Source organism: Agelaius phoeniceus, chromosome 1 (genome assembly GCF_051311805.1).
Source record: "Agelaius phoeniceus isolate bAgePho1 chromosome 1, bAgePho1.hap1, whole genome shotgun sequence".
Classification (NCBI taxonomy): Eukaryota; Metazoa; Chordata; class Aves; order Passeriformes; family Icteridae; genus Agelaius; species Agelaius phoeniceus.
In genome coordinates this window covers 37,254,991-37,275,966 of record NC_135265.1, presented here as the reverse complement: position 1 = coordinate 37,275,966, position 20,976 = coordinate 37,254,991, and the positions used below count along the sequence as shown (strand labels likewise).

The 20,976-nt window shown below is 39.4% G+C and overlaps 1 protein-coding gene across 7 annotated transcripts in view; it reads left to right on the top strand.

Annotated features, from left to right (window-relative positions):
* The window catches only part of SATB1 (SATB homeobox 1), a 92,042-nt gene that overhangs the window by 68,980 nt on the left and 2,086 nt on the right, over positions 1-20,976 (top strand). For 5 of the 7 annotated variants that reach the window (XM_077176578.1, XM_077176584.1, XM_077176580.1 and 2 more), the window contains 2 exons: positions 18,048-18,251; positions 18,749-18,844. In XM_077176578.1, coding sequence (XP_077032693.1) covers positions 18,048-18,251; positions 18,749-18,844 — 300 coding nt within the window. The remainder of the gene's footprint in view (positions 1-18,047; positions 18,252-18,748; positions 18,845-20,976) is intronic. The other 2 variants (XM_077176587.1, XM_077176586.1) reach the window with 1 other exon arrangement.

The window sequence follows — 20,976 nt, the reverse complement described above, 5'->3', positions numbered from 1 at the left end:
AGTGGCAATGCCAACAGTATTATTTGCTAAAATTTAATCAGCACACCTGAATAACTCTAAATTAAAAGAATCCACACGTAAAATTTTGTGGCGTATGTTAGTTTTACAATTTCATCATATTGGATTTTTATTAAATTTGTAACCTGAAAGTCTGATTCAACTACTTAAGGAAGCACATTCCTAATTTTGTTATTAAAAAAAAAGAAAAAAAAAGTTGATTTGTATAATGATCATTAAGGTATCATGGTTCAGTAACTCTGCAGTGGTTACGATGTTCTCATGTGGGAGCCAGGGATGAGTTTTTCTTGGTGGTGACAGATGCTGAAATCTAATTTTATTCCATAAAAACAGATAAACAAGCAAACAAAATCCCCATACCTAAGAGCCCTGAGAGATAAGGCAGGTAGAGACTTGTAGTGTTTCTGTATGTTTGCTATGTTTTGAGAAGTTAGATTTATGTTATGGCTTATCCTGAAAAGCCGTGTCTCACATGTGCTAGTATGAAGCAGGGAAAAAAGCAATACTTTGCTGAAAATCAGGTTAAATTGCTAAAGCTTTCTTAAATTTAGGAAATTACAGTTTGCAAAAACTGCAGTAATATCAAGCTCCATACCTCTGAGAGTCCCATGCACTACAGTTTCAGGCCACTAGCCTGCTTTATTTACCTAAAGAAGTTTAATTTTTAGTGAAATAAATGGGTGAAATCAATACTCTTCTGCAGTCAATCCTGCAATCCTGGCTCGTTATGGCCCCTTAGGTGCCGAATGCCCTCCCTTCTCACCAAATGAAAATGCCTGTATGTGGAGGGTGAGACTCTTGGTTCACACAGAATCATGCTTTGATTTTAAAATAATTCTAATGGAGTACTACCATACCTCCAGAAACCTCATTTAATGACATGGTTCTGACCTGTTACTTCTGAGCTGTTGTGTTGCCCAGTTTCCTGTTCTTCATCCCCGTCTTTCACTTTGGTTAGTAGTAGTTTCACATACAAAGTGTGGAGGTAAAATAATGGTTTTCAGAACATGCTAGAGACTCCATCCTGAGCCATCAGGCAAGTATTTTATACAGTGGCTATTTAATTAGAAGGGGTTGACTTTTTGCCTTTGTATGCACCGGGAGTGTTCTCTTCCAGGAGGCTGCATAGGAGATCCTATGGGTAGGCACTAGGCGCAGAGCATCTAGCACTCATGAGTAGATGGGAAGGAGTTAAATGGGAAGGGAATGCTAAACATTGGCACTAAAAATGCTTTTGGCATGCAAATACCATGCTTTTCCTGACATAAATATTTTCAGAATAGGCCATTAGAGTTCAGGTATATAAAACCCTGCTTTTACTGGAAATTTTAATGTTGTAGTAAACCTAGAGATTTATAGTGAAAAATTGATGTCTGTTATCTCACTTTTATCTTTTTAACCAGCAGTTTTATAAATGCTATATCTTTGATCTGGCTTTTTCCATCTAGAGACTAAGCTATATACGCTAATAGGAAAGTCATTTTTAAACAGCTTCCCACACTGAACAAGCACGGTATTGTGGATCTGGCACAGAGATGTAACATGCCATTACCGCAGATATAGAACAATCTATTCAACTATTTTCCAGCTGGAGGAAAAGAAACCTTTTTATCACCAAGAGTAACCCTCTGGTAACAACGTGGCTTTAGGAGGGGATCTTGAAATTTATTTCCAAAGCTGTTTCCTCAGGGCACTGCACCTCAGGCTGCCCAGAGGGGTGCAACCTGCAGGGCAGGAGGGGGCTCAGTCCTTCGCCCATCACCCTGCTCTCAGTCAAGTTCTCTCCTGCCTTTGTCTCCCTCAGAGCAGCTGAGTCACTTCCTGGGTTTAAATCTTGGCTTAAAAACCTCCTTCCCCCCCACCCCCCCTCCCCCCCAACCTCAGTGTACAATGGATTCTCTGTGGAGCAGGGGGGGATGCTGCACAGGGAGACGCGAGGTGGAAACACAATGTACTCTGAGGTCTGCTGTTTCACAGGTCCACCTGGAAATAAACCCCTCACCCCAGTGCAAAGGCGAGATACAGTAGTTAGAAAACATTAGCTGCAAAAACACACAACAACATCTATTTTTTATAATTTTTTTAATGTTGTTTTCCTCCCCCCTCATTGCCTGGGGGTGATTGCTCTGGCAGTTGAAGAGGTGCCATGAGCAGCAGGAGTCGGGTGGGATCGGGTGTCGGCAGGGATGCAAGAGGAAGAGTGTGAACTGAGAAAGCAAGATGGGCTTTTGCATGCGATCAAGAATTGCCCCATAAAGCGGCATGTCATTCAGTGAAACTGTGAAACTTGGCAGATAGAGCTGACTTGTTTCTTTCACAAAATATCGAGTTACAGAGTCATACTGTGTTCTGTCTTGCCCAGGTCAGAGGAAAACGGATTTTCAGGTTTCTGGTAGGGGAAAGAAATGAATGTTCCATGTCCTTCCTCTGCCCCATGTCCTAGTCCCTCTTACAACATCTCCTCTCAGAAATAAAGGTTAAAATCTCAGGAAATTTCCGTAGCTTTTTTTTAAAAAATACTTCTCAGAAAGGGAGTAGAAAAATTGAGTTTAGCTGACTCTCTTATCTCTTGACCATGGTAGACCCAAGAAAAGGCTGGCATTGATCCTGACTATATCCCACTTTATTGGTATGGCTTTGGTGGAGTGGCTAGACTTCAGTGAGCCTTGGGTTCCCCCTAATAAAGAATAGATGGCAGCTTCATGAATCAACAAAGATGCACTGAAGAGAAACCACCTTAAAATCTTCAAGGTGGTTCACATCACCACGTAATTGCCCACGTCACCTTGGAGCCAGGTAGCCCTTTCAACACTTTAGGCAAAGGCTAGATTTGTTGACACACTGATAAAAAAGAGTGCTTCCTGAGCATGCTTTACACGAGGGGTCAAATCGGCTGAGGCTGGAGGTTCCCAGCCAGACGGGTGGCAGCAGGAGCTGTTCAAATGCTGCCGTTTAAAGGACTGGTAGCAGCTTCAGGAGATGGAGTGTATTTGAGCCCTGAGGAGAGCTTCCCTGGAGGGATACGGTGCACACCTGCCCTGCTCTGCTCCGGTTGGGAGTTAATGCTTAACGCTCTCGCGGCCGCAGCCTGTGGCGCGTCCCTGGGAGGCGCTGGGACCGCTGAGTGCCTGGCAGGATGCGGCCCGCAGGTGTCCAGAAACAGGAGAGTGGGGGGTTTTGGTTGGATGGTTTTTGTCTGGTGGAAAGAGCATAAATGAGTGAGAGAAGCTAGGAGAAGTACAAGTTAAAGTCATTAAATGTACAAATGAAAAAGGAGAGCCAAGAAGAGAAAGCTCTTTACAAAATATAAAATTATGTTAAAGCATCAAGACGGCACAACATAAGGAATGTTTGGTACATGTTATTGAAACTGAAAAATCAGAGTATGGAATGAATTATAATTTAGCATAATCCATAATTTTACAGTTTTCATTTTGAATTATTTATCTTATATGATTTGATTAAAGATAAAACTGGCTGACAAGATCTCTAACATCTCTGCATGTCTTAATGTCAAATGAAAAAACTGTATTATAACTTCACCATTTTAAATTTTTTATTTGTATTGTTTCTATATAGCTCCCTTTTATTTTTAAAGCATATTTCAGCTATTCATTGTGTACACGCGATTCCATAACCCATCAGGCTTCAGTGTTGCCTCAGTACCTCTGATTCAGTAAATCAGATCATAGGCAGCATGCTGTCATATAATAAGGTGTCTGATCCTTATTACCAGTTTGTTGATGCACAGACTCCTTCAAATTGACCATTGCAACACATGGTTTCCCCTGAAACTAGCTGTGATAATTAGCGTGGCTCTAATGAGACAGAATGTCACTGATCTTGTGCTGAACTGTCGAGTATCGACGCTACGGATGGGAACTGTCAAAGCTTGCCATCTGTGACAGAGCTTGGCATATTCCATTTGCAAGGTAGAGCATGCTCAATAGACTGTTTTTAAACAAATGGTCCATTTCTTGATTAGGGCTCTGTGTTCTGTTACTGTGGAAGACTTTATATCATAGTTAAACTTCTTGCTTTTTTTTCCCCCTTTTTCTTCTACTGGGGTAAGCTTGTTAGGAAATGAAAACATTAATGATCCTCAAACCAGTCCTTCAGTCTTCTGTTAGACTTTTGGGGAGAGGTAGGGAGGATCTGATGAGATATTTATTCTTCTTCCTTCCCCCAGTTATCTTCATGTATTTCTTCTAGGGCTTGCAATCCCACAAGCCTTTTATCTGATTTTTTTAAGCACTGAGGGGTAGGGATGGCATAGTTTTGAAGTATAGCAGAACAAAAATTTAGAAGTCTCAGGTGACGTGCAGCAGGAGCATGTGCACTTGGGATGAAAGATTGAACTGGTCAGGAGAGTCAGGCACCCAGACTCCCGGGACTGGCCCTGCAAAATGCCGTGAAAAAAGTCCAGCGCTGCTTATCATTCCAAAATATGCTTTGTTGCTTTTTATTTCCTCCTTCTCTGGCAGACCACACAGGGCTTGTTCTGAAGAACATTTTCACTAATCTGATCAGGCAGCCAAATACGCCGGGAAAACTGCTTTAATGATCCCACTAATTACCTCAAGTCAATATGAACTGTATTATTAGACTGAGGGAAAATATTCCATTAGGTCTCCCCCTTGGGAGTTTCTCCGCTTTGTGATGTCACCGAAGCCTTCGCCCTCTCGCTTGTAATTAATTTTATTTACACACGCAGGCACGCACAAGGTCACACCTGCACAACCGGAGCTGGCCAGGGAGCTAGTGGCACTCAGGCTTAATCAGATCTGTCATAATTACCATTCTGCATGTTTCTGACACACGCTGTGAAATATTTCAATTTAACTGCCGCTACCAGCACAACCAGATGTAGTGTGAGTGTGGCTGCATTGGAAATATTATTCCTCAGGATAAACTCTCTCCTCCTCCTTTTTCCTCCCACCCCCTCTCCCTTTTACAGCTAATGTGGCACAGAAGCTGATGTATCCTGTAAATCTTGAATGCAGTGCTAGATTGATAACAGCAGATTAGACAGTTTAACCACAAACAGCTTGTTCATTTTTCACAAATGAAAACCACATGTGGTGTAACTAAAATTTCAGGCTTTTTTTTTTCCCCTCCTCTTTGGTTGTTGTTTCCTTTTGTGTGTGCATGTGTGTGTTAAGGTCTGCCTTTAGCTGTAAAGGGGTGAAATAAAAGAGTAAACATACAGGGGGAAGAGACACTGCTGTCTCTGGAGATTATTTCTCTTTGACCTTTATTAAAAACCTTCCCTGTTTTGGCAAAAAAATCAGATACCGCACAGGGGTTTGTCACTCACTCTGAGACTTTCTAATCTCTGGGGTTTATGCCCATTTATTAAAGAAGTCATCCGACTGTGCTGGTTTTCAAAATAACATACCAGCAAACTCCTCACTTAAAGAGCTTCTAACCAAAAACTGTAGTCTTCACTGCTACCTAAATTTAGGTAAAAAAAAAAAAAAAATTAGAAATAAAATTTTCTGCCAAAGTTTTTCACCATGGATTTTGTCTCCTTGCTAACCCTTCCCTGTACCTCTTCCTATGGGGAAAAGATTCTTTTTAAAAATGAATCCCCAAAGCCTTTAGAAATTTTTGGAAATGGAAAATTGATCAGTATTTTTATTAAAATATTCCCATATTTCTTTTGAAAACAGATAGTGAAAAATTAAATATTATCTTATGAAAACACTTTTTAGGAGACTAGAAATTTCTGTAAATTGTTTTGCTTTTTTTCACAAATTCATTTTTCCAGGTAAATTGTTCAGCCTTCCCTAATTAAACAGCCATCAGTACTTGGTAAGGTAGTTTTTTTTAATCTACTCTTTAGTAGATCACAGTTGGCTAGTTTTCCTACACAGAGAAAAAAAAATCTATGCTATTTTGATAGAAAGTTTTAATTATAAGACTCTAAAACAATTTTTGCAGCAAGGAAAAAAAAATGTAAGTGTGCAGAATGGAACTAAGCAGATTCTCCAAAAGCTGTTCCAGGTATTGTCAGGCGGGAGGAGTGGAGCAGTACATGGGATAGAAATTCATCAAATCTAATCTGTAATAAGGCTTCCAGGGGAGGTTAAAAAAAAAAAAAAAAAAAAGGAGCTTTACTAAGAGGTTGTTTTATCCATTGGCAGTGATTTCTGATGCAGTGGCAATATTGAAAGTGCAAGAGTCAGGGAGCTAAGACTCAGTGTTTGAAGTCAGTCACAAGAAAGTGAACAGGACAGGTTTTGAAAGCCACTGAAGGTGCAGTTTGTAGCAGAAAATTTAGCTATGTAGATGGCCCCCCTGGCTGCTGCAGGGCTCATGCTCGTACCAGTTGGGCAGCAGCTACTGACTGCATTTCTGACTGCATTACTCGTTTCCCAGAGCTGAGTTGGTCGGTGCAGGTGTCCCTCCCTTCCATCAGTGTCCCTCACTGCATGGCAGTGCCATCTCCATTAGTGACTCCCCCAGGATCCATGCAGGCCCCAAAAAGAGTGAAAATCTTATTCTGGAGGAGCAGCCAAATCCCTGGAAGTGCTGTGGGTGCAGATATCAGAAAAATAAGTCTGGAGTAAGATGAAGAGGAGGACAGGAAGGGCTCATATTGGACGAGGCAATGCTGAAATGAACTGTCAAGATTCTTGCAAAGATCTGGAAATACAGCACTCATTTCTCCAGAAAGCTGTTCAAAAAATATGCAGTTGGAAAGCACTGGATTGCCAAAAGAAGAAAGTATGGCACCCTCTGCCACCTCCTCTGAGTCTTTTATTTTTAGTTTTTCTCTCTTAGGTAGAGGTGTTCTGGTTCCTACACTCCAGATGTGTGAATCAGCTCTTCCCCAGGCAGCACCTGCTGTCTGCCTGACAAGAGGTGCTGTTTCTGGCAGGATGGATTTTCTTAATCTCTCTTCCTGCATTCTATAGCCTCACCTTCTGTTTTGTTTTTATCTCACCATCTTCTCTTATTCCTCTCAGTATGGCTCTTCTCTTAGTTCTCCTTGGACTTTTCCCACCCCTTCCCATCCCTTAAACACCCTCACCACCCACTCTTGCTCCATCTGGCTCTTTATCTTGTCCTACCCCTGTCCCCTGCCTGCTGGAATCCCACCCCAGGCACAGCCCCCCACACACCATGATTTTGTACACATATTCCTTTGTGTGTGGGACACAGTGTGGGCACTCCATGCCTTTGGCCTTTGCTGGACTGGTCACCAGCACTGCTGGCTTTTAGGGTGGAGCATTGTTCCCATTCTCTGCATGGTGACACGGATTTAGCCAGGAAAAAAACCATATTCTTGATTTCTCTCTCTTGTGCCTTCTGTGAGCAGATCACTGATTCAGAAGGTTTTTGAAGATTGAGTATATCAGTGTTTTAACTATTAATAAAAAGGGAGAAAGTTTGAGTGAGCTGCATGAGAGTTAACTAGGGGCATAAAAGCAAACAGAGCTGTGGTGGCAGAGGCAAGGAGGAGGCTGAGGAGTCAGTGAGCAGCCTGTGGTTCCCGGCTGTGGGGGAAGCGGGGTACCAAGTAAACAGCACGGAAAACAAAAGCGAGCTCAACCCGTAACTAAACAGGAAATGACAGGGTAGAATTCCCGCTGAAAAACCGAGCTGCTAAATATGTAACTGCAACGAATAAAGGCATCTTGTGCAAGCACAAATATACAGTAACAGTCTGAGAAGTAATTTGTTAAAGGAGTGACCAATTACAAATCAGGTGAAGGGCTGCTGGGCAAAGGCAGGAGTAAAAAATAACAGATGTGTGTTTTCTCCCCTAAACTGTGTAATTCAAAACACATTACACCTGAAAGAATGTTGCAGGATTGCTAGATGCAAGGTGAGAAAGGAGATGATATTTTGTTCCAGATAAATTTTTATTTTACTGCTCCTAATAATTTCTCATTGCATCCATTTTTTTTATTTTGTTCAAATTTAACCTCTAAGTCAAACTTCAGATTTTTGGTTATGTGTTAGCCTGAACTGTTGGCATCTATTGAATAGGCTAGAGCAGGCATGCAGCTAGCTAAGTGGGGAAATTTCCGATTTGCAAATATTTATCTAATTTCAAATCTGCCAGATTCTGTCTGAAAGCACATTGTTATTCGGAGGGCATCTCATTTTTATTCCTGTGCAGTGTTATGTTCCCTTACTTCAGGATGGAATTTTAGAAGCATGTAAATATAGTTTTCAGAATCTTTGTAAAGCAAAGATGTTTGGACTGAGAAGTCCTTAGCAGAATTCCCTGAAGTTTTGGACCCCAACTTATCAAGAATGGCACACATATCAGTTAATATCTGTGGGTTGACTCAGGTGACTGGTTATTTTGCTAGGCCTGGTGCTTAGCATCTTTAGTACCTATAGCATGCAAGAGAAAGCTCTACTGATACAGGAAGTTTCCACTCTTTATGTAAGACCAGTTATTAAAAAAACCCAAAAAACTATGAAAGGCTTGAATTAGTTTCTTTATATTTTTTGCTTTAAGGGAGCCAGTTTGCTTCATCTCCAGTAAATCATTTGCTACTCTTATTTTATATAAAGAGAAAGCCTAAAAGGATTGATCTATTTCACCTGAGGAACAGGATGGGAGGGCTCAGGGCAGGAAGACACGTGCTGCTCCCTGCAGTCCGTGACTTAAGGGCAGAAGGTACTGCTGAAACTGCTGTCTGTAAACACAGCTGGCACTGGGACTCAGCTGGGCTGGTGCTCTTTTTGGCCAGTTAGGAAAATTGTAACACTGAGAGCTGCTCTCTCTAGGAACTTTTCCCTTGTGGCTGTTCTTGACCTCATCCTGATGGCAAACTACCTGGAAGCGCTCTTGTGTTAGTTCCCACCCAGGAGAGAGAAACCTGATCTCTCCAGCTTCCCTTTTGATCCAGCTTTCCTATTATTTTAAGTTTCTGCCGCAAGCAATTGTACTCCAAGTAAGGGTATTTTAGCTTTCTGAGGATTTCACTGCCTTTCTTTTTCCATGGGCAAGATATGTGCTTCTGGCTGCTCCTGTCTCATTTGCTGGGAGGCATTGAACTCTCACAGGTGTGGATTTTAAAGATTTTTTTTTTTTTTAACTGCTTTGAGATAATGAACGTTATTAATTTTCTGACTGTTGCTGTGGTTAACAAAATCTGGAGGAAAGTAAGAGAAAAGTTTCTTTTCAATTTTGTTAAGACTCCCCTCACCCTTGGCTTTATCGGGGCATTAAGTGTTCTTCACTGTGAAACTGAGAGCCACAGAATCCAGCTTAACTGCAAGAGATGAGACATTTTCTCAGGATATTTAAATGTCTAATTCAAGTCTATATGAAAGCTTTTAGTTAGGCTGTGAAAATTTGAAGGGATGTCTGAGAATGGATTTGAGCTGTGTCTGTTTTGGAATGATGTCACTTGTTGGAATATCTTGTCAGCTGAACTGCATTTACAATGAAGTCCAAATATCTGTGAGCCTGTGATTCCTCAATGTGTGGTAGATCTTCCCCTGATCCAAAATGAATTCTGGAAAGAAAAAAACATGTGACAAGAAGCCATGAAATTAAATTGCTCCATCTGGGAAATTATAATATTTTTTAAAAAATATATATAACAAGATGATGGGTTAACATATAAGTAATTACAAAAGTGGCACCTTGGCCCAATGGCTCTTACTGGAGGTCTTTTCCCCCAAAGCAAATTTTAAATCTCTTAAAGCAATGTAATAATAAACATTTGCTGTTCATTGTAAATTGATAGTAGTAAAAAAGATTTTTAAAATTGCCAGGCTCTTTCTATTAAAGACTCTTCTCTAACTAAACTGCAGATATAGCTGCCATACAAAATTGATTGCATGTTTAAGAAAAAATAAATGTGGGCTGTTAAGGGTCGTGGTTGAATTTAGGGTTGTATTTACTTTCAAGGGACACATTGATATTGCAGTGAAATCAGTACTTCTTTCTGCTTAAATAAAAGATAAAGGGCTGATATATATTATCAGTCACCCTCTGTGAAACCCATTGACCCATTTTATATGACTGTACTATAAAAAGCAATGTACCAGACTAAGACTGGCTTATTTAATAATTAGCAGGTGGTTTTTCTTTCTATGTTATTTTTATTATTGTTAAGTCCATTTTTGTCAGATGTTCTCTCACAGTTACAATACCAATTGACTCAGGTATGTGTGAAAAGAGGAAGGATCTGGAGGACAGGAAGGCAGAGTAAAGCTGCACCCATTATTTTTTGCATCTATTACTTTTTTTCTCTTTTTTCATATGAATGTAGTTGCATTTTATATAAGATTTTCAAAGTTATATACATTGTGGTTTTGGTGAGGGCTCGTACCTATCTAGCATTGCTAGGTAATTGAAGGCAATGCTGTAAAAAAGATACTTTTGAACAGGGGAAAGAAAAGGTGAAGGAAGCTGAGAGCAAAGAAACCAAGCTTGGGAGAAGCCCTTCATTTAGATTATTGAATTTCCTCTGTACTCAACTAAAAAGTAATGATACTTATGTTTTCAGTCAGGTTTAGAGTTACAGGTCAGGTTTTTTCTGTCCATGAGCTGGTGGTGTCTGCAGTGCTCATACACAGGGGACACATGGACCAGTTTTGATACAGCCTCAGACCTTAATCTAGGTAGTTTTTTGCAAGCACTGGCTTTTGGCCACTCACCATGGCTCTGTGTAGAAACAGAGGTGTGGTAAGACAGACAAGGCTGTGGGAGCAGCACAACAGCTCTCCATGTCATTTTGCTTCTGTACTTGTTGGATGCTTGTCATTGATTTCTAGAGGTTGCTTTAGCAAGTTTTCCTTTCCTATTTATTTGTTTGGATGTTTACAAGAATAGAAATATGTATTTAACTTTGAAATGCTGCAGCTAGGGAGAGGAAAATGCAGAGGGATGAAGAGACACTAGGAAACCTTTTCCCCTAAAACTTCACTGAAAATTTGCGTACCACTTCTAGGTATTTGGTCATTTGTTTTTAACCACACAGACAAAAGGTGGAGGTACCATGCAGACAGATGGTGTAGCTGAATAATAGGCTGGATAAGAAAGTTAAGGAATGGCATAATCTGTCTCAGTACTTTTCAAAGGAAGTTTTTTTTCTGCCAGTGAAGTTTACCTTTCTTCTGAAAAGCTGTAAGAGGTTGTGGGGTTTTCAGTTTCAAATCTCATCTATGATGATGGCAGATACAGATTTACTTAAAATCCACATCTGGCTTCCCTTTTCAACATTCTAGTAATGAAAGCCAGTAAAATAGATGAACCAGGAATATCTGGAGATAAAGGACAGATTCAGGTTTCAAACTTTCTCTGATTTAGGACAATGCTCAAAGGCAAAGCCTGGAACTTAAGGCTGATTAGTGTAAATAAAATACTAATGCAACCATTGTTCTGGGTACATTTATTATCACTTTAGGCCACATATCAAGAAGAGAATTCATATTCTGGTATCTCTACTCATCTTCTGGAACCAGCTGAAAATGAAATTTTGCTTCCTAAGTTCAAGATGCACAATTTTCTTAGAAAAATAGGAAAATCCCAAAGTATTGAATATTCACTGCCATTTTTAAAATTAGTCAAAACTATATGCCTCACAGAAGGAAATCAGTGCTTAAAATTTCCTGAAAAATTAGTTAAAATAAACTCTAAGAAATGTTTTGTTCAGTATCAAAAATTGCTAAGTCCGGTAAGTTATTAGTTTTCCCAGTTCTTTATAAAAATACCCAGTGGCTTTTCTTTTAATAGACTACAGTTCTTCTGTGAAGCACTTAAGTCTATTCAGCTTTGCATAGGAGCTAGCCAGGACACTTTATGTATTTTAGGAAAGATAAACCTGCAGTCAGAACAAATTTTCCTGCAGCAGGAAATTCCAGAATAACATCTAAGGGTAAAAAGGACTGCTCTTGTCATGTAGGCTTGTTCCCACGTCTGAACCCACAGGTATTTCACACAGAAAGAAGTCAGATATAAGGGATCTTAGCATGAAAATGAATTCTGAATTAAATGCTCTGTTCTTACCCTGCAGTGGGGTGTTCCCTGTTTTCCCTGTTCTGTTTTTTCAGATAATGTAAATGTAGCACAAACAGCATTACACAGAGAAAATAAGCAGTGTCCATTGTTATTTATTGGTCATATTTGTTTGTGCTGAAGTGACATTTGCTTATTTTTGCTTCTCAATGCCATATGCATGAGTTCACTGATTCAGAACTCCCTGAATTTTTGATCCTGTTCAACACTGAGAAATCTCAGTTGAAGGGTTTAATGCATTTTCCAATCAATGTGTAGGGGAAATTTGGCCTTATCAATTTAAATGCTGGAGATCCTTTCATTGCATTATGGAAGAATCTTCTCTAAGCAGAGATTATTCTTAAGAACTTCATAACATTTAAAGGTTAATATGTTAGGTAAAGAACAATATCTTAAGACAAACATTTTTATTACAGGACATGAAGGGATAGTTCTGATTAAATTACACGATTATTTGAATGGGAAAGAAGACAAAGTGCATCATTTCTTGCCCTCAACTTTAATGCCTTTAATCAAATAATGACCTTCTGGAAATAGTTAATTTTAAGCATTTGGAAAGATCAATACCACTTTGCCACCAAAAAATGGCCCAGATGATGAAATTTGATGTATTTAAAGTACCATTTCACCCTTTTAACCTAGTAAATAATTTAAAATGCTTTCAGTACTCCTTTGCTACGATTATGTATCTCACTCAAAGTATTATGACTTTTCCAAAAGCAACCTTTCTGTGCAATGTGCAGCTTACAAGTTTAATACTAAAGACTAATACTATATGCATATATGGTAGTGGTTGTGTTGACCCTTTTTCTTCCCTTGTACATGTGGAGTCTGTTGAGTAAAGAAATAGAAGTATCTAAGATGAGTGCAGCCGTTTGGAACAATAATGAGATTGTAAAGCAAGTTGGATGGCTTTTGAAGGGGAAAAAGTCAATATTTAAAGTTTAGTCCCTGAGTTCTTTTCCTTTGTTTTGTCTATAAGCTTTCCTGTTAAAGGTGAAGGATTTGGATTGCTCAGACAATTAAGAGCCCATTTTACCAAGTGTAATTTCATATCTGCGTTCTATAAACTGGAGTGCCTTCAGCATTGTAAATAATAAAAATTGCCCTCTATTAGCATGTTTGTGGGCAGATTAAAAACAGTCTTCATTAGCATAAGTAACACTTACAGATTCTTTTAAAAGTAGAAAATTATTTGTTGAATGATAAATTGCTAGCTTTCTAGTTAGTTGCTGAAAATGTGCTCATTCAAAATGCCTACTTTAGTTTAGTCTACAATACTCAATTTTTTTTTAGTTAGAAGTACTGTTAAATGGATTATGTACTTACTCTTTGTTCATGGTAGATGCTGAAATGCAATTCACACTTTCTGGTAAAATGTTGGTATCAAATACCTCCCTATTTAGATTGATTTCTTTTAGCACCATATATTTTTATTATACTATACGCCCCAGAGAATGATACAAAATAATCTTAAATATACTATAACCAAAAAAACCTGAGCATGTCTTAGCATTGATCCTCTAAAATGTTTTCCCTTTCTAGATTTAAGCTAAACCCTTTCTAAGAAATGCTGAAGTCATTGTTATTCTGTAAGAAATATTCATCATTTGGCAAATTATTATCAATGTAACAAATTACCCAAACAAGTTCAATTGCTTCACTTTGTAGTCTTCCCTTTTCAGACTAGGTGTGTTTGTTGCTGATCTGGAAAGCTTTGGCCAGAGAACATTTTTCATGATCGTAATGCTATCCCTATTTGATGTAATTAGGCTAGATATTTATACTTTAGGTATAGATTTCTTTTTCCTTTCAATAATAAAGAATGGAAGAATATTTTGTTAGAAACTCTGTGTGAAAATATTCAAATAACAGAGTTATTTGAATAACAAAATATTCAAAATACAGAGTTTCTTTTATTTAAGCACAGCAGAGGTCTAACTGAAAAGAATAGAATTTGGATATATGGATAAAATGCATTGATGCTTTCTTTAAAATAAGCATGCTCATGGGTATTACAGAGCCTAAGTTTTGGCAGTTATCCTCTTTGCGCTTTTCCTGCAATAGTTTGGCAGTTCGGCTTTCACAGGTTTTTTTTCCTCTAATGTCTTGTGTTTCTTTACTAAATCCCTATCAGAAAACCAGACAGAAGACTCTTATTTATTTTAAATATCTTAGGTTTAGCATCTTTTTTTTTTCACCATTTTCTTGCTTACTGTAGCAAGACCTTTGCAGATGGTACTTGGTTACTTGAAAGTGCATAACAGTATTTTCTTTGTAGCAGATGGATTTAAGACTTTTAGTTCCCAATAAATGTAGGTTTACAATACATAACTTTACAGGATTTGTGTTGTATATAACAGGTTTGAACATATTATCTCAGAATTCATCTGCATGGCATTTTCAGCTTATCCAGGGCCCATGCCAGTATTTTAAGTAATAGGGAGAGCATAGTGATTGATAGCAGCTAAAGGCGTGATTTTGAATAGAAACAAAGGTTTTAGAACAGAAGGTGTCAAATTAAACTTTGTCAGTTTGAAAAGTAGTAACATCCTGAAAGTTCTCCAAACATATTTACATGTGGCTAATGTTTATATTTTGCTTTGTACTCTCTTTATATTCAGTGTAATGTTGCCTGGCAAATTTACTCTGTTTTAAAATTAAGGTTGTTCCCAATGTCATTGCAGAGTTTTTGGGGGGTTTGCCTTTCTGCATAAATGCATCAACTTCATTATTTTAATGCTGTTTTCTTAACAATGTACTCTATATGCTGTATAAACCGGTTGTGATCTAATCTGATTTATAAATATTTCCTTATTATTTTGTGGTCATTTCCACTTCCTGTAAAACTATAAAGACAAAAAAAAGGAAACTAGGCAGAAATTGCTCCAGACTTAAAAAAGTATGAAAGGAGAAAAATCAGCCCTGTTACATTCACTTGTAAATTTAGCTGCATTATCTGCAGCACTTCATACCTTTTTTAGATCAATTGGAAACAAAACTTATAAATTTTACAGAACTTAAATTAACCATTAGAAAAGTCTGGATTATTTTTTTTCCAAAATTTTGTAAAAAAATTTCATACTTTCTCATGTAGGTGACTTTTATGAATGAGCTTTATTTCATGTACAGAATTCTGAAGCAGAAACTAAATTAAATACTTCTATTTTTAATTGTTTGTCTTGAACCAAAAGGAAGCATATTGGGATAAAGTTCATACTCTCTTAACACTCAGCCCCTATAGCCTCTCTTGCTGTCCATCCACTATCTTATCTGAGAACATTGGTGGGATCAGCTTTCATAAATATGTACAGAAATAAACTATGAAGACCAAAAATTTTTTTCTATCCTTGTAATTGTATAAGAATTCAGTTGTTTGTTTCCATGTTTTCCATTAAATGTTTCATTAGAGTGTGTCTACTTCTTTAAAAATGTGCCAAGTGGAATAGAGACATTTTGGTAGAACAGTATTCTTTTCTGTGTGCCCTGTCAGAAGTATCTGTCTTCATTATCTCAAAATCCCTGAAAGGCTAGGAGAGACATGTTTCAGGTTACAATTCATCAAATAATTTTAGATAAGGCATTAGAAGTATTATTTCAGTGCAAAAATTGAGAGAAAACCGTTGGAAATACAATGTTAGCTATCAGTAGTTAATAAAAATAAGGTCTGACCTAGTAAATACAGAAACAGAAAAGACAGTAAGGACAGAAGGTTTTTATTAGTTATCAAAAACTGTTGTGAAATATGTTTCATCAACAGAAAATGTTATTGCCTAAGAATTATTTTTTCTACTGGATTTTTTTAATTATAAAGGGTTTCTACTGCAATTTTAAGAAAAAACAAACCCTGTGATTCCCGTGGTCAGCAGACAAAACATCTGCAGCTTCTAAATGCATGGTGCACTTCTTTTCCAGCCTGTGTGTATGCCTTGGAGGGGCGGCATGGGTGGACATGGGTTGTCTTGTCTTTTTTTTTTTTTTTACTTCCACCAAACTGTCGTGATAGACAGCTCTGCTCTTTGTTTCACCACTTTAGAAAGAAAGCCAACAGTTTCAGTGTAAAGCAGTGCAGATTCCAGACAACCAAGGGACAATGTTTACTCTTTGGCATGGGATGGTTTGTGGCTTTGGGGTTCTTTAATTTAGAAGTTTGTAACTGTTAAAAGATCTTCAGTTAAAAGATCAAGATTGGTTTATCTTCATCATCATCTCTCCTCCGTCCCCAAGAAGCTGCCTCTGCTTTCTGAGTGCACCACTTTTAACTTACTGCAATAAAGGAATACTGCTGCTGAGCATAATCCAGCACTCAGTATCCCCGTGGATGCAAGGTGAGCAGAGAGCCACGAGCAACATGCTGTTTTTGTTAGGGGCTGGGAGAGCTTGCCCTGCTAATACATTCCAGTGAGATTCCAGAGACCCTTGCTACTGTTTTGAAAACATGCCATACAATTCCAGCCAGGACAGGCTGAGTGTCTGTGCTCTGTGTGAAGCATTTGGCCACATTTCCAAGTCGTCTTGCTAAACCCTGGGGCAATACCCAGCATCCCCACTTAGTCAAGGAATGGGGTGTGCTCCATCCCTAGGGTGTGGGGGAGCCCTTTGCTGCCCCTGCTCTCCCCTGTCTCCGCTCCCTCCCTCGCACACCTCATGAGCACCTGGCAGATTTTGGCCCCATTTAAATTTTTGCTTTTTCAGCTCTGCTACCACCATCTCTATAACATTTGTCATTTTGATGGTTTCTTGGGGGCATTTTCATCTGTGTCATTTGTTCAGTTTTTCACTTATATCCAAGCAAATATACTTCCAATTTTTATACACACCTCACTAAATATTTTCATATACAATATGAATGCATTAACATTATTTGTTTACTTTGAGTCTTCCTGTTGTGGGAATATTTTTACACTGCATTTATTAACTATTAGCTAAAGATATGAGTATCTTCAAGAAAATACATATCTATATCATATCTATGAGTCTATTGTATGTGTTAGTAAACCATTCTGGATAAACCATTAATCCACTACTGGTACATATAAAAAGGACCTAAAAGCTTCTGTACGTTTATATTATTTGTTGATTCAATAAAATGTCACATTATCTTTCCTACAGCATTAAGAAATAAAACTGCATGGACCTATTTTTGAAAACAGACCCTTGAAGCTAAAATAAAGGAAATATGCATGTTTTATACATGTAATATTTTGTTCCTAAATTTTAATATACTAGAAAATTTCTGCTGATGTACACTGTCCTAGCTAGAGGGTTTGCATTCCTCTTTTAGAACTACCAGTGCACAATTGAGAAAAAAATCCTCAATTAAATTTTAAGATGTAAAGAAACATTAAATTTTCATGATAAACTCCTATGTCTCTTTCAGAAGAAAACTAGCAACTCCTTCAGTTCTTGCAGGGGATTCTGTAGCTGACTTCATATTATGTACCCCAAAGACTCATAGGCACCTTTCTGTCCTTGATGTGGAAATGTATAAAGGGTATATCAGAAGCTAGAGCACATCTTCCTTCCCCCCAACCCCTAATAATCCTGTACGTAAAACTGAGAGACTGATTTTTTTCTGGGTCTATGAGGACAATCTGGAAACATATCTGTATCACTTGAAATAAGTTCACCTGCAGAGAAACCTCTTCTTGTAGCAAAAATTAAGAAGTTATCGCTTGACTGCATCTAGTCATAGGATTCCTGTCTTTTGAAGAGATGATAGGGAGTTCGTCTACTGCTGTGGTTTACGTTAGGCAGCCCTACAGTCAAGCAAACAAATAGCGGCACTGTGGTGTGAGACCAAGGGGAAGATGCTTTCCAAAATGCCTATGGTTGGCAAAGGTCTGTGAAATGGCTGGGCAGCCTCTCAGTGCATTGGTGTTTGCTTTAAGCCCAGCCTGTGCAGTGAAAGCCCTTTTGATCAGGTGAGAGGATGAGAGAATGCAGCACCTCTAAAGTACACGTTTCACCCTCATTTTGCCCCTTGCAGTGTGATGAAAAAAATACCTAATGTTTTGCTGGTTTTGTCTTCAAGGGGTGGCTCTGTGAGCTGTTACGTTGGAAAGAAGATCCATCACCAGAAAACAGGACCCTCTGGGAGAATCTCTCCATGATCCGAAGGTTCCTCAGTCTTCCTCAGCCTGAACGCGATGCCATTTATGAACAAGAAAGCAATGCAGTTCATCACCATGGTGACAGGCCTTCCCACATTATCCATGTGCCAGCAGAACAGATTCAGGTTAGTTTACCTTGGCCAATCCCGCAGAGCACTAAGTAAATAAAGCTTTAAACGGAGCAAAGGAAATTCGTGTTTCTTCCCTCCTGGTCAGGCTGAACGCAGGTCTCCCGGTGTAAGATAAGAGCGCGCTGCCATCCACCACCGCAGTTCAAAGGAGACTGTGCGACCACCCACAGTTCTTGTTCCGGTTCACTGGTGTTTGCTAACGTGTGTGGTGGTAGTGCAGAGGCAGCTGTGTGCGGGCAGGGCGAGCTCAGCCCCGTGCTGGCTGTGCCTGCCTGGACAGGCACCAGGGCCGAAAGGCAGGGGTGTGCGGCACTGGTCAAGGCTCTTCCTTCCCAGCAGACCAGGAGGACCTTGTTGTGCTGTTGTTCGAAAACCAAGCAAGAACCTCAGCAGTGGCAGCTCATCCTGGGTAGGAGTGAAGGGGATTTCTCATCCCACTTTAATCCCAGTTGAGACTGGGGTGAGTCAATATTTGTTTGTTTTTCCTTCAGAGCCCCTCTCCCACCACCCTTGGGAAAGGAGAGCATAGAGGCGCTTTCCTACCAGGCCTGCTGACCGCTGGACCTTGGCTGGGTGCTGCTCCGCAGGTGAGCTGGCACAAGGGCACCGTGTCAGGGAGAGAGAGGAGGGGATGCAAGACCCGCACCATGAGGCTTGGAAGAGCTGCCCTCTGCTTCTGGGCAGCCCCAGTGGGCCTCCTGCCGGAGCTGCACACACCCTTTTTTGCTGGCACAGGTGCTGCCAGCCGGGAGCGGAGCTGGCTGTTGTGCTCAGCTGTGTAGCCCAGGTTGTCAGTGGGGATTGCTGTCTCTCTGAGCTGGGGACTCTTTAATCGCTTCTCACAAAAGGCCTGAGGTCAACCTTGTAACTGCTCCTTCTTAAAGGGCAGATATTACCCCACGCTTTTCCAGCCTCAGCTGAGACCCTGTGTATCACTTGTGTTACCTATACAGAAAAATATTTACAAAGCTAGGAAGGATAGAGTTATCTCGCAGCCAGAAACAACACGAGTGTATATTAAAGATAAAGCAAACTGAATAAGACAATCCCTTAGGATATCAAGTACTAAAATAATTGTGAAAGCCTGGAAACTTGCTGTTTGATTTAGCAAAAAGAGAGAGAAAGATCTATATTAAGTAATAAAACAGCACTTGTTTGAAAATGTACATTGTTTTTAATAAAATCACTTCTTAAGGGGATAAAAGGAGAAGCTTATGCACAGTATAAACATTCAACCACTATGCCACTTACTTAGATTTTCTTGCCTTGTTGATAAAAGTTGTGTGTTTGATCTCATAAATATTATTCACATAAGCAGTTGCATTGTAATCTCTTAATATGACTTGTAAGAGTAAGGATTGGGAGATTGGGCCTGAGTTTTGTCTCTGCTGTTCTACATGGTAATTGTTGTAGATGCATAAATATGTAGCTCAGACACAAGTTTTCAAACTGTATATACGAAGCCTCCAGTCTTATAAGAATTTAATGTACTGGGAGTAGTCTTGAATGTCTTCAGGACAGGAGCCTTGAATGGGACTGCTCACAGACCATAAAACATGCAAGGACCTGAACAGGGATGAGGAAGGAGCCCCAGTTCCAGGGCATTTGTGTCAGATCTTAAAATATGAAGATCACTTAAAGCAGTGGCTTCTAAACCAGTTGTGGATGTCTGTGCGAGGTCTCCACAACCACAAGAGCCCCTATGAAGTGGACAGAATTATAATCCCTCCAGTTTTTTTACCATTTGTACAGCATTTTGTGCTTCTTAGGGTCTCAAAGAACTGCTACTAGAAGCTTGGAAACCACTACCAAAAAGACAAAAATTGTTGAAGGGAGACTCTCAAAGGGAAATAAAATGCAGTGATAGCAACTGCTTGTTTTGCTGTGGTTGTTTTTTAATAATAACTGGTGGTTTGTACCATATGACAAGAAATTTGCTGATCCAAAATATCTTACTAACCAGTGCTTCCTGTGCTGTTCAGCAAAAGAATTGTCAACACAAACAGTAGCTGATAAATTTACTTTTGATTTTAAACATGATCTTATAGTGTACTGTACTCTGGTGGTAGATGAGAAAAACATTTCTATCCCTAGGGCTCAGTGCCTCACCTTTTAAGAATGTTTCTGAATCCATGCTTGCAAAACTTCATTTTAAGTTCTTGTTAATTATTTACATCATGATTTGCTTTATCTTATTCTTCTGATGTGCATATTGGCTCATTTTTATTGCCTGAGTTTTTGGAATGCAGCATGTTCCCTTCTAATAATAATAGTGCAACTTATTTAGAGCTTTGCATCTTAGTGCTTTATAAATATTAACTAAATAATCCCCAGCACAAACACAGAGGCAGGTAAATAGGTCTGTTCCCTGTTTATTTGTTGGGATACAGGCAGTGCAGGCCTGCTCAAAGACTGCTGGCAGGAGAGGTCAGATCCAGAAGGGGAAACACAGATTTCCTACCTCCAGATCCCTTTGTCCTTGCTGAGGCTGGGTTTGTCAGCGCCACGTTAGGCACTTCCAGCCAGCATATTCTGTTGTAATGTTTTCAAGTTTGACGAGACTTCAGTGCATGCTGAGGTCAGATCAGCAGTGAGATATTTCTGTACTCAAAGAGATAAAATGCTCTCCTTCCCCCTGACTCCCCAGCCCGTTTGTCTAGTTATTGCTAGAGAGTTGCAGCCCTTGTTTTTGGGCAGCAGCTGCCGTTGCTGGCAGAGC